The sequence below is a fragment of the Urocitellus parryii genome, chromosome 2 (genome assembly GCF_045843805.1).
Source record: "Urocitellus parryii isolate mUroPar1 chromosome 2, mUroPar1.hap1, whole genome shotgun sequence".
NCBI classification, from domain to species: domain Eukaryota; kingdom Metazoa; phylum Chordata; class Mammalia; order Rodentia; family Sciuridae; genus Urocitellus; species Urocitellus parryii.
This window is the reverse complement of record NC_135532.1, coordinates 105,908,433-105,922,674: the sequence shown is the minus strand read 5'-3', so window position 1 is coordinate 105,922,674 and position 14,242 is coordinate 105,908,433. Positions and strand designations below refer to the sequence as shown.

Here is a 14,242-nt window from a genome sequence, read left to right as displayed (position 1 = left end):
AGCTCTGGAGACCACTAGGATCATACCTTGGCTCTGCCACAGTGTGCCTGTCAGTGACCGTTATCTCATCAACAAATTCATGTACATGTCTACTATAAGGTTACAGGAAGGAGTAAATGGGATAATTCACATGGTGTGTTTAGAATAACAACTGGTACCTAGTAAGTACTCAGTAAATTTTAATATCCACCCATTTATGTAGACATTTTGAGGGAAAAATTATAAATTTCTGGATTTCAATAAGATCTGTATAGAAAAGCTGAGTACAGAAGAATCTAGCACAAAAAGAATAAAAATTGTGTGATATGCTAAAACTTTGCAGTGCTGTTTTTACAACCAGCCAACAAGATCTCTGGCATCAGGGCTTGGGGTGTACCTCAGTGGCAAAGGGCTTGCCTAGCACGCACGAGGCCATGGGTTCAAGCTCCAGAACCACAGGGGAAAAAAAAAGAAAAAAATAGTATCAAGTAATCATTAACAACTTCATTATTACAATAACATAAGTTGAATACTATTAACTTAAAGTAACTTAAAGACAGTTACCTGAAATACTTATAATCTTTTTTTTTTTAGTTGTAGATAGACATAATACCTTTATTTTTTATTTATTTATCTTCATGTAGTGTTGAGGATCAAACCCAGGGCCTCACAAGTGCCACTCTACCACTGAGCTACAACCTTGGCCCTGAAGTACTTAGAATCTTAATTCTACTTATTACCAAATGCAGCTGAGTTTTTATTTAATAAAAACCAAGTTTTTATAAGAAAACAATTATATTAAATCAAAAGTTTTACCATGGCCCAATTATCCATTAATAAAAACCTTATAGTTTATACGTAGTTTATACGATAGTAACATATTACTAGCAAAGGACAAATACTTACAGAAACAGTAAAAGGAGTGAGCTTTTTCTTATTAATGGCTCTTTCATCAATTGTATCTGGTTCAGATAAGTTGATCATTTTGCTAAAGAAAAAAGAATAATTTAGTTTAAAATTCCAGAAATTTTTTTAATTTTGTAAGTAACCATAATAAATTTTGAAGATAATAGTTAATTTCTTTAAACTGTTTATAATCATATCAGTTTTTAAAATCTAAGAAATATTTCCTATCTTAAAATATATAATTGCAGTAATCTTAGCATTTACTCCCAATTATTTTAACCATCTTGCATTTTCTTTTTGTGACTCTTTATTTTACTTAATGATCAATATTTCTTTTTTTTTTTTAAAGAGAGAGAGAGAGAGAGAGAGAGAGAATTTTTAATATTTATTTTTTAGTTCTCGGCGGACACAACACCTTTGTTGGTATGTGGTGCTGAGGATCGAACCCGGGCCACACGCATGCCAGGCGAGCGCGCTACCACTTGAGCCACATCCCCAGCCCAATGATCAATATTTCATGTAAACAAATTCTCAAGAAGCCAAGTGCTCCATGAAATGGTATCAAAATTGTTAAAATTACTGTTATTGCAGAAAGATAAGGAGCCAGGAACTTTGTCTTTCTAGGACTTCAACAATTCAGACATCTTTAAAGAAATAATATGAGTGTTGTCTGTTTCTTTTAGAATATATTTAATTTACACTAGGAAATTCTCCAAAGGCCAGAGGAAGAGATCAGAATTGCAGGCAGAGATTGAGGTATATATTTCACATAATGACCTAAACATTAATAACTCATACTTATGGACAGAAGTTGTTTTTTTAAAGTAAATATATAGAAAAAACTAAAGAAATTGTTAATAATTGTTAACAATGGGTGGTAAGAATATTTCTGATGGCTATTTGCTTCTTTGGAAGTTCTTGGTATTTTCATAGAGTTAAAAAAAAACTTTGTATAAAGAAGTATGCTGGGAATACAAAACACACTTAGAAAGTTTATGGTATATGAACAGAATAGACTAAAGATCCAAGATCAATTTAAAACATTATTTTCATTTATATACAACTAAAATGTACCTTCCTTTTACATCTGATCATCTTCCTGTCCCAGTGAATAGTCAATACTCCCTTATCAGGAAAAAAAATTGTGACAATGTAAACATTTTAAAATGCATCTAAGTATCAACTCAAAACTTTCCTGGATTACTATGATAACAGGAAAATAAGGGACTGCATGGAAAATGTCAGAAAACATATAGTACTTAATTTTCTATGCAGTACAAATCCTACAAGACCTGCAAGTACCCACTAATTCCAAAAGAACACAGATTTGCTGAATTGTAGTTGTCAAGGAATGCTCATCAAGAGGGACAGTTAAGAACAATCTCCTGTAACTAGACGTTCGACTCACCAGAGAAGGATGCCATCTGCAAGAGATGTGAAAAGGCTGTCATCGTTGGGATTCATAGGTATAAGATGCTTACAGTCAGGGTCATTCTCTAGGGCTTTGTTTATCCAATTAACAAAAGCCACTTTTTCTTCCTCTGGAAACAAAAAATTTTGATAGGCAAAGCACATTTTACAAAGTTTATCAAACACTACAAAAACATACTTTTTAATTTATGTTTAAAGATATCAGATGACTATTAATAAAATTCTACTAAAACACTAAATGTTGAAGAAAGGGATAAAGGGAAATTCATTCTGCTTTTTCATCTAAAATATTAGCGCCAAAGGTAGGAAGGTATATATTTTAAAAGAGCACGACATTTGATTTGATTCTCAAATCTTTCCAAATATGTATTGCTTCTGAAACCTAATGAATCAGCAGCGAAACATCAGAGGTCAAATACAGATATAGACACAGATAGATACTTAAAGAGGGGGAAAAACCCACAAAGATCCATTATAATAAATTCCACCCCCTAAAAAGATTTTTGGCTTACAAAATAAATACTGAATTCAATCAAGATTTGTTTAGTGCTGGAGATGTAGTTCAGTTGTAGAGCTCTTGTTTAGCATGAGTAAGGCCCTGGGTTGGATCCCCAGCACCACAAAATGGAAGGAGAGGACAGGAGATTATTCAAATGAATAAAACAACTCCATTTCTGTGAAATCTTTACCATAAGAAAATTGTCACAAATCTAGATACCAGCACTCTCTTAGTCATCTTCATCATTGACTTCTCAATACATGGCTTATAGTATGGGTACATTAATCTTCAGAAAGTGTTGTTGTGCTATTTAATAAGGAAAATAGGAAGGAACTTGAAATAAAAATGTTCTACAGCTTTATTATTATTCTGTAAATATAAAATTATTTAACAATATAAATCCTCAAAGTGATTAATCTCTCTTTCCATCAGAGTTAGCAGAATTAGGTAATTTTCCTAAGGGTATATCTGGCAGGTACCCTCAAAATTTAATCCACCATCTATACAGTCAGTAAAAACATAAAAAATCATCAGTATTTCTCCTTTGTACATATCCTCATGTGCCTTCTTATCTACTTATCCCACCATGAGTATCTCCTTAGAAGAACTCAAGAGTCTAGGGATTTAAAGATCACTAAGATACTATACCTACCATAAAGAGATTATAGTGTAATGATAAAACAAATATCCAAAGAAATGACACATAAGGGAAATATATACACCACATATACATGCAATGTTTTAAAAGTTTGAAGAAGGAAATAATCACTTGTGTTTGTATTGATCAATAAAGATTTACAGAGCTGCGTGCAAGGCGCTTGCCTGTAGCCTCCACTCTCCAGGAAACTGAGGTAAGAGACCAGCCTGGGCAGTGAGATCATCTCAAAACAAACAGCAACAAAACAAAGGCACTATTTGAAAGGAAGGCTATCAGCAGGTAAAAATGGGCAGAAAAAGGGAAAATGTTCCAGGTAGAGGAATAAGAAATGACACACTGCAATGGCTTTTGTTTTATTTTTGCCATAGAGGGGACAGTTTATAACTGAGCAACATCCTCAGCTCTTTTTCATTGTTTACTTTCAGATAGGGGTCTTGCTAAGTTGCCAAGGCTGGCCTCAAACTTGTTATCCTGACTCAGCCACCTAAAGTGCTAAAATTATAGGCCTTCACCACTGGGCCCTGCTAAGATGGCTGTAATTTTTTTAAATGGACAATAACAAGTGTTGATACAGATGTGAAAAACTAGAAACCTCATATGTGACTGGAGGAAATGGAAAACAGTACAGCGACTTTGAAAAACAGTTTGCCAATTCTTTAAATTAAAAATATTAAACAGAGATATCAAAAGATCCACAATTCCACTCCTAGGCAGATACTTAGGAGAACTGAAAGCACATATCCACACACAAAAAAAACACATACATGAGTGTTCACACAGCATTATTCATAATGGTCAAAAACTGAGAACGATCCAAATGTCTATAAACTCATGAGAGGATGAACAAAATGTGATATTATCCTCAGAATGGAATGTTCAGCAGTAAAAAGGAATGAAGTATGATATATGCTATAACATAGATGAACCTTGAAAAATGGTAGTGAATAAATGCCTATCAATGGAAAGGCCACTGCAATAATTCTATTTATATGAAACTTCCAGAATAGGCAAATCTATAGGAACACAAAGTGGGGTGATGGTTGCAGAGGCTTCAGAGAGGGGGAAATGAGGAACAACTGCTGAGGATCTTGGGGTTTATCCCTCTGTAATGAAAATATTTTTAAATGAAGTATGATGATAATTGTGCAACTCTGAATATACTAAAAACTCTGAATTATATAATTTAAAAGGGTGCATTTCTCAATATCACCATTATATCTCATTAAAGCTGTTTTTTTAAAAGCCATTATATGTTCTGTATCTTTTTCTACATAATAGGTGGAGGTATTCATCTGTTAAAAGTCATCAAGTTGGGCTGGGGTTGCAGTTCAGTGGTAGAGCACTTGCCTTGCACATGTGAGGCACTGAGTTCAATCCTCAGCACCACATAAAAATAAATAAACAAAATAAAGGTATTATATCTGTGTACAACTAAAAAATTTTTTTTAAAATCATCAAGTTAAGAAAAGTCTACTTTATGCACTTTACTATTTATATCTCAATAAACAGGTAAAAATCTGTGGTGACAGATATCAGAGAAGTATTTATCTCTGGGGAGAAATAGCTACTATTAGGGGCATGAGAAAGCCACACAGGATGATGGAAATAATCCATATAATGATCTGGCAGGAAGCCACATGGATATATGCACATGTAAAACATTTTTGAGCTATGTATTTACAATTATAGCACTTGGCTGAATGCATATTTTACCTCAATGTTTTTTGTTTTCTTTTTAAAATATAGTCATTTCAGTAGAATGGACAAGCCAAAGTTGAGGTAAAAGGTTAATATCTTTCTGGCATGGTAGTGCACTATAATCCCACTATTCAGGAGGCTGAGGCAGGAGGATCACAAGTTCAAGGCCAGCCTGGGCAATTTAATAAGATCCTATCTCAAAACAAAATTAAAAGGACAGTGGGTACAGCTAAGTACTAGTAGGCATGTGCTAGGCCCTGAGTTCAATCCCCTGTGCCACAAAACAAAGAAACAACAAAAGTGGAGGTATCAGTTACAGACTAATTCCTTTACCACTAATTCCCTAGTGGGAAATGGCTAAGAAAAAATACAATGTATAGGCGGAATCTGAAAGAGGAAAATCCAATTAGAAAGGAAGAGGATCAAGAGGACAATTAACAAATTCCTTTATTCAAAGGAAAAATGTTACAAGGAATTTTATCAAAAGCATAGTTCTAATTATGTTCATATGAATAAAAAGGAACTTGGCCAAGGGTTCTTAGACATCTTAACCCTGAGAAGTAAGCTTAACATGGGCCAAGACTCCTCACCGTAAGAGTTAAAATGACTCTGGATTTCCCACTGGGCAACAATCCAGTGGTTCTATCAGATCAAGGAAATCAAGTACCGTGCTCTCTAATCGCTTGGTTGCTTGATTTAAAAAAAAAAAAAAAAAAAGTCAAAAAGCTCAGCTTTTGGAAAATAGAAGGGGGGAAAAAAATCCTTAAAATAAGCCTTTCCACCATTCCTCACCAAGTTCTAAAAGTAAAGCCACCTTTCTAGTCAGGATGAAAAATCCATTCAAAAGTCATGATAAAACATAGCCAGTGCTCAAACATAAACAACTTTCATTCTGTTGTTTTTGATGTCTGTTGTCTCTCTGATGTCCACTGAACCTGACAACATGGTTGGAATTCGTTGATATCAGTGATTCTAGGATATTTTCATTTTGACATTGAGATATATTTTAAATTTGAAATCACAGCATAATTTAGTCTGGAGGAAGGTTTTTCCCCTCAATGATAGACAAAATAATGGTATGAATTACAACAAATGGCATCTTAGTTTTGTTGAAGTGTGGCACTTACTGAATCAATGCCTAAAAGATCAGATTTGGGGTGGTTGTTACCTGAGTAAGAATGCTGTGTGCCCTCGCTGGAAATGGATGAAGTTCCCCCAATAGCAGTAATCCCTTCCCGCTTGTTAATTATTTTTCGGAATGTTTTGCTGATATCTTTGCTTTTTAACTCTTGCATTAGCTAGAATGGAATACAAGCAAAATTGAGAATCAGATAATCATAAAAATCTGGTGAAATAAAAGATGTTTATTTGAAATGACACAAAAATAAATATGAATCAAGTATTTTCATATTGAATGCTTGTGAACAAAGAGAATTTTCATGTCATTTTATCAAAATCAAAAAATGAATAAATGTCTGTCCCCCTGCCAACCACTGGAACAAGTCAAAACTAAGCTTAAATTGAACACACCGAAATGATTCTTCTGGATTTGCCATGATCTTTTGTACTGAAAATCTAAGGAATAACTAACCACATGATAAATATTTTTAAATTCCTTAATGAAGGCATTTTCCTACCTAAATAATCCAAATGAATACATGTTAAAGTAAACATGTCAGCTATTGCAGGAAATAACAGGCTTATAGAAACACCCTCTCTTCATCTCTCTTATTGGACAATTCAGAGATTGAAGAGGCTGACATTTCTCCATGTAGCAGCCAGTGATTTGCTGTTGTTAATGCAAATCTAATCATGTCACCTCATACTCTTCCTTCCCTTAATTTCCTGTTGTTAGGATAAAAACCAATATCCTACAAGGACGTTTTGTTTCCTTAAATAGATCCTGAAGTTCATAGTCACTAACATACCCACTGTTATCAATATCTGCCAGGATATATTAAGAGCTGTCATGACCTGATCTGAGTTTTCCAACTATGATCCTTATCCATACTACCTCAGCTGCAGCATACTATCCCTTTTTTCAATTGCTTAAGAGTAACCACAGAGCCTGTGCACATGTGGTCACCTCTACCTCCCAACAGCCTTTTTCTATTTAACATCTTTCTTCAGATCTCAGCTGGGTCTTCACAGGGATACCTTTCCTGAGACCCTGAGTTTTCCAGCCTCCCCTCAAAGTTCAATTCCTTCTACTTACAAACTCTCATGGAAAATGCACCACACTGTTCATAGCAATTATCATAGTTGATATCATTTATCTAGTTATGTGATATTCTGCATTCCCAACCACATGTAAACTCCATGAAAGCAAGGACCATGTCTCTTTTTGCTCATCCCATTATTCACAGTGCCAAGAGCTCAAATGAGGAATGCAAAAACAGATCATTATATTTCATAAGTATTTATTCAATTATATTCATGGATAATAAAAAATAATTCAATATAGTTATTGTAGGACATGAACTACTACTAAACCTGACTTCCATTCAATGATATTTTCCTTTTTTTTTTTTTTTTAGTTGTTGACAGACCTTCATTTTATTTATGCACCGTGCTGAGAATTGAACCCAGTGCCTCACACATGGTAATCAAGTGCTCTACTACCAAGCTACAGCCCCAGCCCCTTTTCCTTTGCTTTTTGAATTTTTTATGAAAATTATTTTTACAATAATAATTATTAGTAGTGTTACCATCATTTAAAAATGTTAGGTTTTCTGGCCTCTATGCTAGATCTAACTAAAGCTAGCAATGACATTATTAAAATTCTGCTTGAAGTAAAATGAATAGTAACTAGGAAAGAATTAGATTACTTACTGACACAAACTCTTCAAAAGTGATTTTGCCATCTTTGTTGTTGTCAGTAACTGCTAGAATTTTCTCCACAATCTCGCGTACCTTGTAGCCAGGAAGAGGAAGGCTTGCTTCCTTAAATAGGTCCTGAAGTTCATAGTCACTAACATACCCACTGTTATCAATATCTGCAAAGATATATTTAGAGATGTCAAATATCACTTGTGCTGCTGAAGATGAATATTCAGAAAGCCACTTGGAGGATTCACAGGTATACATACATACCCATATAGTTGCACCTGAACTGTACAGGGTATCAAAACACTCACATTTAAATGAGGTTCATCTGTATAGAACCAGGTTCCCTACATGTATTTTAAGTGTATGGGGGCTGGGGATGTGGCTCAAGCGGTAGCGCTCGCCTGGCATGCGTGCGGCCCGGGTTCGATCCTCAGCACCACATACAAACAAAGATGTTGTGTCCGCCAAAAACTAAGAAATAAATATTAAAAAAAAAATTAAGTGTATGGTATAGACAGTGCCTAGATGGGAAACTCAGTTTAAAACATGACTAAATTTCATAGAAATAAGCTGGGAAGTCTCAGATATCTAATATATATACATATATATCTAATATATATACATATCTAATATATATACATATATATCTAATATATATATCAGCGTGACCAAGAGGGAACACCCATCCAGACTTTAACTTAATGGAATTTACAAAATGAATCTGCTGGCCCCACAACGCACATAAAATAGGTACATTATATAAAATATACCTCAAGTATTTTTGTTTTACATTTCACTTGGTGGCAGTTCATTTCATTTGTCAATAATTCACTGGGTCTTCATTATGTATTTATGATACCATTATGTATGCTGAATCATGTCTGATGTCACTATGAGATCGGGTTGTCAAGATATTTCACACCTATATTTGGGCTTTGGAAGCAGGTTTCCAGGTGTTTTCACATTATCACTCTTTCCTGTGTTTTCCTAAGGACTGGAGAGTACTTCTTGATTCAGAACAAAGGCAACACAAAACACTTATATCCAGAGTTGGCAACAGAGCTATGGACTGTTTTGCTTGTTGCCTGGGTCCACCTTGTACAGGCCCTCTTTGTTCATCTGGCAATAGCTACTTTGTTACCCATATTTTTTTTCTTCCCAGTAAAAGAGCTCTCATCACTGTAACTGAATTAATGATATGGCCAAGTACTTATCTTTAAAACTCAAATATGAGAGTTTTAGAATACTCCTCAGAATGATGAACTAAACTAGAACCACCAGTAACAAATATAGTGCTATAATCCCAAGGCAGCTAGGAAGCTGAATTGCTTGGTATTGTAATAATGCTGCTTTCTTTGAATTTAGAAGCAAAACTTCATTATTAGTACAGCAGGAGTTCAGAACTGCTTCCCATAATTCTGAAGTTTATAAATAGACCACATTGACTTATTGCTATCCCAGCAGTATAGAGGGAAATATTGGAAAATAAAAAAAGATTGAAGAAGTTATTTACCTGCCAACAATCATGCTGAACTAAAATGAACAGTAAGGACACACAGCTTTGAAAATGGACAAGTCTGGGTGCTCAAATGCCAGCTCCATCCCTACAGCTTCTGCAGTTTTGGTGTGATATTACAAGAACTAATAGATACCATTTAGTAAGCACATATTCTGTGCCAAATTATTTACTAAGAACATGACTTACCTTATCTTATGGTTATTTAACCATAAGATCATGACTTTAAAAGAAACAAGACTTTCTTCCAAGTAACAACAACAGCAAACAACCCGATTCAAAAATAAGCAAATATAGCCAGGCACAGTGGTGCATACCTGTAATCCCAACAGCTCAGGAGGCTGAGGCAGGGGGATCACAAGTTCAAAGCCAACCTCAGCAAAGCAACTAATTGAGACCATGTCTCTAAATAAAGTACAAAATAGGGCTGGGGATGTGGCTCAGTGACCAAGTACCCCTGAGTTCAATCCAAGGTACCCCCCCCAAAAAAGAAACAAACAAACAAATGGCCAATAAGCACATGAAAATATGTTCAACATTGCTAATTCTTAGGGAAATATGAGCACAAACCACAATGAAATTCCACTTCACATCCCTGAGAGTAGCTGTTATAAGATAAAATATAATACCACTGCCACCAATAAGAACAACAATAAAAAACAAGTGTAGGTGAGGATATGAAGAAATTAGAACACTTGGACACTGCTGGTGGGAATATAAAATGGTGAAACCACTATGGAAAATAATATGATATTTCCCAAAAAAATTAAATATAGAATTTTCATATGGTCCAACCGTTCTACTTCTGGGTATAACTCAAGAGCCTTGGAAGCAGGGATTCACATAGATATCTGAATAACTGTGTTCACAGCAGCACTATTCACCATAGCCAAAACATAGACCCAAACCAAATGGCCATCAATGAATGGATAAGAAAAAGTTATATATAGATATACATGATGAAATACTTTTGAGGCATAAAAAGGTAGGAAATTCTGATACACACTATATCGATGAACCTGGAAGACATCAGGGTAAGTGAAATAAGCCAGTCACAAAAAGACAAATATTATATGATTCCACTTAGAAGAAGTACCCAGGGCAGTAAAATTCATCCAGCCAGAAAGAATATTATTTACCAGGGACTAAGGGAGAATAAAATGGGGAATTATTATTTACTAGTTCTAGAGTTTTAGCATGGGAAGATGAAAAGAGTTTCAGAAAAGGATGGTGATGTCATATACAAAACAACGTGAATATACTTAATGCCACTAAACTATACACTACAAATAGAGTGGTAACTTTGATTACATTTATTTTACCATGAATGTAAAAAGAAAACAAAAGAAACAAGACTTAGAAATATTTTAACTCCCCACTTTTTCCAGTGGTCCCCAAATCCTCCATCTAATAAGGTTGGATGGGTGTGTCCCTCTGTATCTGAAAGAACTCGTAATGTACAAGTTAGCAAGGGCTTGCTGAGTACATGAGTCACAGTTTACCTTGTAAATAAAGTCAGCAAATACATATTCTTCTAGTGTTGGCAGCTCCCTCACACAGAACAAAACACTCTGCTGTCAGAGTTATTCCATTAGTGAACTGCTTATTCAAAATATTATTAAATAAATATTGTAAGATTATATGTCCATGAGTCATAAAGGTTAAGTTGGTGTGTTAAAGAAAGAACATAGATTACTAATTCATTCATTTCACTAAGACCTAGGTAGCTCTTTTATTTATACCTATAAAATAACTGGAATACCAAGCTAGGAGATGCATGTTTATTATCTTTTCTGTTTCAGTACCTGCAATAAACAGAACTTTTCAATAACTGCCCACTTTGTGTCTTGAAATGATTCTGGGCATTTATACAATACTGCATAAAACTTATTAATAATTTTCTAGGAATCATAACCTATTTATGCAGTGTGCTAATGACAAATATGCCATCCCCAGGAAGAAGGAGAAGAGCCCAGAGAATTATAGAATTTGCTTTATTTCACAGTAATGATTTGTAAATCATGAGGCTTTACTTTTTATTTTTAAAAAAACTTTGCTTATTAAAATAAAATCTCTTTTCTTTGTATTGCTTTCTAAAATTCATCCTGCATTGCATTTCACCTACATTAATTTTAGTCATTACTCACTACGTTGATGAGAAATCTAGGAGCAAGACTAACTGGGATCATTGTATTCTCCCTGGTGTACCCTCTGACTCGGGATTTTCCTGGAGTGCTTCATTGTCTAAGGGAAAATGTCTGTTGGGGAGGGGGCAGAGATGGCATCTCTATCCCAAAGTCTATTCATGGTGCTCAACTTTCTTTTGCATGTATTTGTAGACTAAGGCAAAAAAATGGTATTTATGTTGTACTCTTTGTTTACCAAAAGTTATCTAAGAAGAAAATGCAGAAGTATTGAGATCCAACCAAGTATGAAGAAAAATTGGGGAAGAAAAATACAAAGCTGTTGGGCTGGGGTTGTGGCTCAGTGGTAGAGCAATTCCCTCGCACATGTGAGGAGCTGCGTTCAATCCTCAGCACCACATAAAAATAAATAAATAAAATAAAGGCACTCTGTCATCTACAAATAAAAATGTATTTTTTAAAAAAATAAAAATAAAAAGCTGTCAAGATGTCCATGTCATAAAGACAAAACAGTGGCTTTTTAAAAAGCAAAAGAAGAAAAACAAGACATACAGCCTTTAAAAACAATACTAAAATTTTTTAAATTATGCGTGAGAAGGAAAATAAGGCACATGACCTTTAAAAACAACACTAGATTTTCCAAACATGCTGCATGCAGTCAAGAAGTGTCACTACTGCTAGTGACAAAGACGTGAAGGACAGAGTTCAGCTTATACACAAGGAAGTGTTTCTATGTTTTTTTCACTGTAATGAGGATACCCGTTAAGCATATTCAGTTACACTGTCATTCATTAACCTAGATTATGCTATGCAAAGAAGTGATCTAAGAATTCAAAGTCCATTTCATCTAGAAATTCAAGCCAGTCTTTATTTTATCTCTCAGAATGAAAGAATCCAGTGAAACCTAGATAGAGTGGGAGTGGGGGAAAAGGAATAAACCTGAGGATCACTAGTGAAAACAGAAGAAATAAAACGTACTGTTCTGCTACTGAAATCTGACATCAGGCAGAACAGTCATAGCACATTTCCTCTTCCTCAAGCATACCTATTTTATTAAATGCTTCTTGCAGTTCTTCAAGCTCCTCCCGAGAGATGGTAGTGGTACTATTTTCCATCTTTGGACAGGAAAGACTACTTCAGGACTTTTTATCTAGAAAAAGCAAATAATGAAAAGAACATTAGCCCTTTGGAAGCATTTAAGCAATATAAGGTACAGAGGGAGGACACAAGAAGGGAGGGTATAAGAAATCATCCATAAGGTCTGGCTGACAAGGAACCAAGGGAGCAGGTAGGTCTCCCAGCAACCCCTTCCCAGACAGGCCTGCATACAGTAACCTAGACACAAATAGGGACGCACATTCTTCACACCCTCTGCTTTCACAGGGTACAAACGTTTCTAGATAGCCTCTATAATTTTCATTTACATTTTATCCTACTAATTCAGCAAAATCAGCATTTCAAGTTTGAGAAAAGTATAACATTTATAAATGTAAAGGAAGAGATCAGAAAGGAAGCTGTGAAGAAATGAATAATGTCCACAAAAAGGGTAAAGGAAGTTCAAGTCTGTTCCCCTAGGGCTGGTGTTTGTGGTTTGAAATGTTTAGCTTTAAAATAATCCAGACTCTGCCACATCCTTTTGCCTTCCCTGTGTTAGGCCTTTCCCAGGGCAGCGGGGCCCTTCTTACTGAGCAGGCAAGACAAACTCAGAGGGGAAAAAAAATCTGTAATATGAGGCTGTAAGAAAGTAAGAAGGTGGTGTTCCTCATAGAGAGTAATTGCTAACAAATGCCCCAAACTGAACATTTAAAGCCTCATAATTCTACTATCAAGAAATATAACCTAATATCTTTCTGCTATCTTTCTTTCTGGTTTACTTTCCAAGCCATGTGTACCTTTGCTAAGGGGTGAAAAATGTGAGCACACTATCTTAAAACCTTTTTTATAGGTGTGGACAGACACATTATCAGTTTGTTTTCATATTATCAATATGATATTTAATGGTCATATATACTATATCGTAATTAATTTGATAAATCTCTTTGTTTCAGGGTATATGCATTGCTTCCCATTTTTGTTATAATACTTCAATGAACACCCTTGTAGAAAAATCTTTGCTCATATCCATGTTTTCTTTATAATAATTATCTAAAAGTAGAATTACATTCTTAAGACTTCTGCTAAGTAGCAGTGCAACTCACTTTTTAAATTATTTAGTGGCTTGTATATTCAGAGTAAAGCTAAAGATGAGCACAAATTACATGGCATTCCTCTTGTGTATACCAGTTATATCAGATTGATAGGTACTTCAGAAAATAAATGAAAATTTGTGCTTTGTAAGACGGCAGGGCTCAAAGCTGTAGGAAATCTTACATACTTTTAACTATATTTATATAAAAGGCTTGATATCCCTAAAATTTTAAGGGAAGCACATCAATTTCTTAAATAATCTATTCACTGAAATTTATCACTGATTATTTTTAAATCATATTAAATTACTCTCAGACCTCTCAAACAATAGAATTCACTTGTCATTTAGGATCTGTACACCAACTTGTTTAAAATTTAGGTGTTCTTTCAAAATA

The 14,242-nt window shown here is 34.7% G+C and overlaps 1 protein-coding gene across 4 annotated transcripts in view; it reads right to left on the bottom strand.

Annotated features, from left to right (window-relative positions):
- Pls1 (plastin 1) overlaps positions 1-14,242 on the bottom strand; it is a 116,410-nt gene that overhangs the window by 36,255 nt on the left and 65,913 nt on the right. For all 4 annotated transcript variants that reach the window (XM_026385062.2, XM_026385059.2, XM_026385061.2 and 1 more), the window contains exons 2-6: positions 12,706-12,810; positions 8,004-8,167; positions 6,340-6,469; positions 2,294-2,426; positions 886-967 (exon numbers count right to left, since the gene is read on the bottom strand). In XM_026385062.2, the coding sequence (XP_026240847.1) occupies positions 886-967; positions 2,294-2,426; positions 6,340-6,469; positions 8,004-8,167; positions 12,706-12,775 (579 nt within the window). In that variant the 5' untranslated portion in view covers positions 12,776-12,810. The remainder of the gene's footprint in view (positions 1-885; positions 968-2,293; positions 2,427-6,339; positions 6,470-8,003; positions 8,168-12,705; positions 12,811-14,242) is intronic.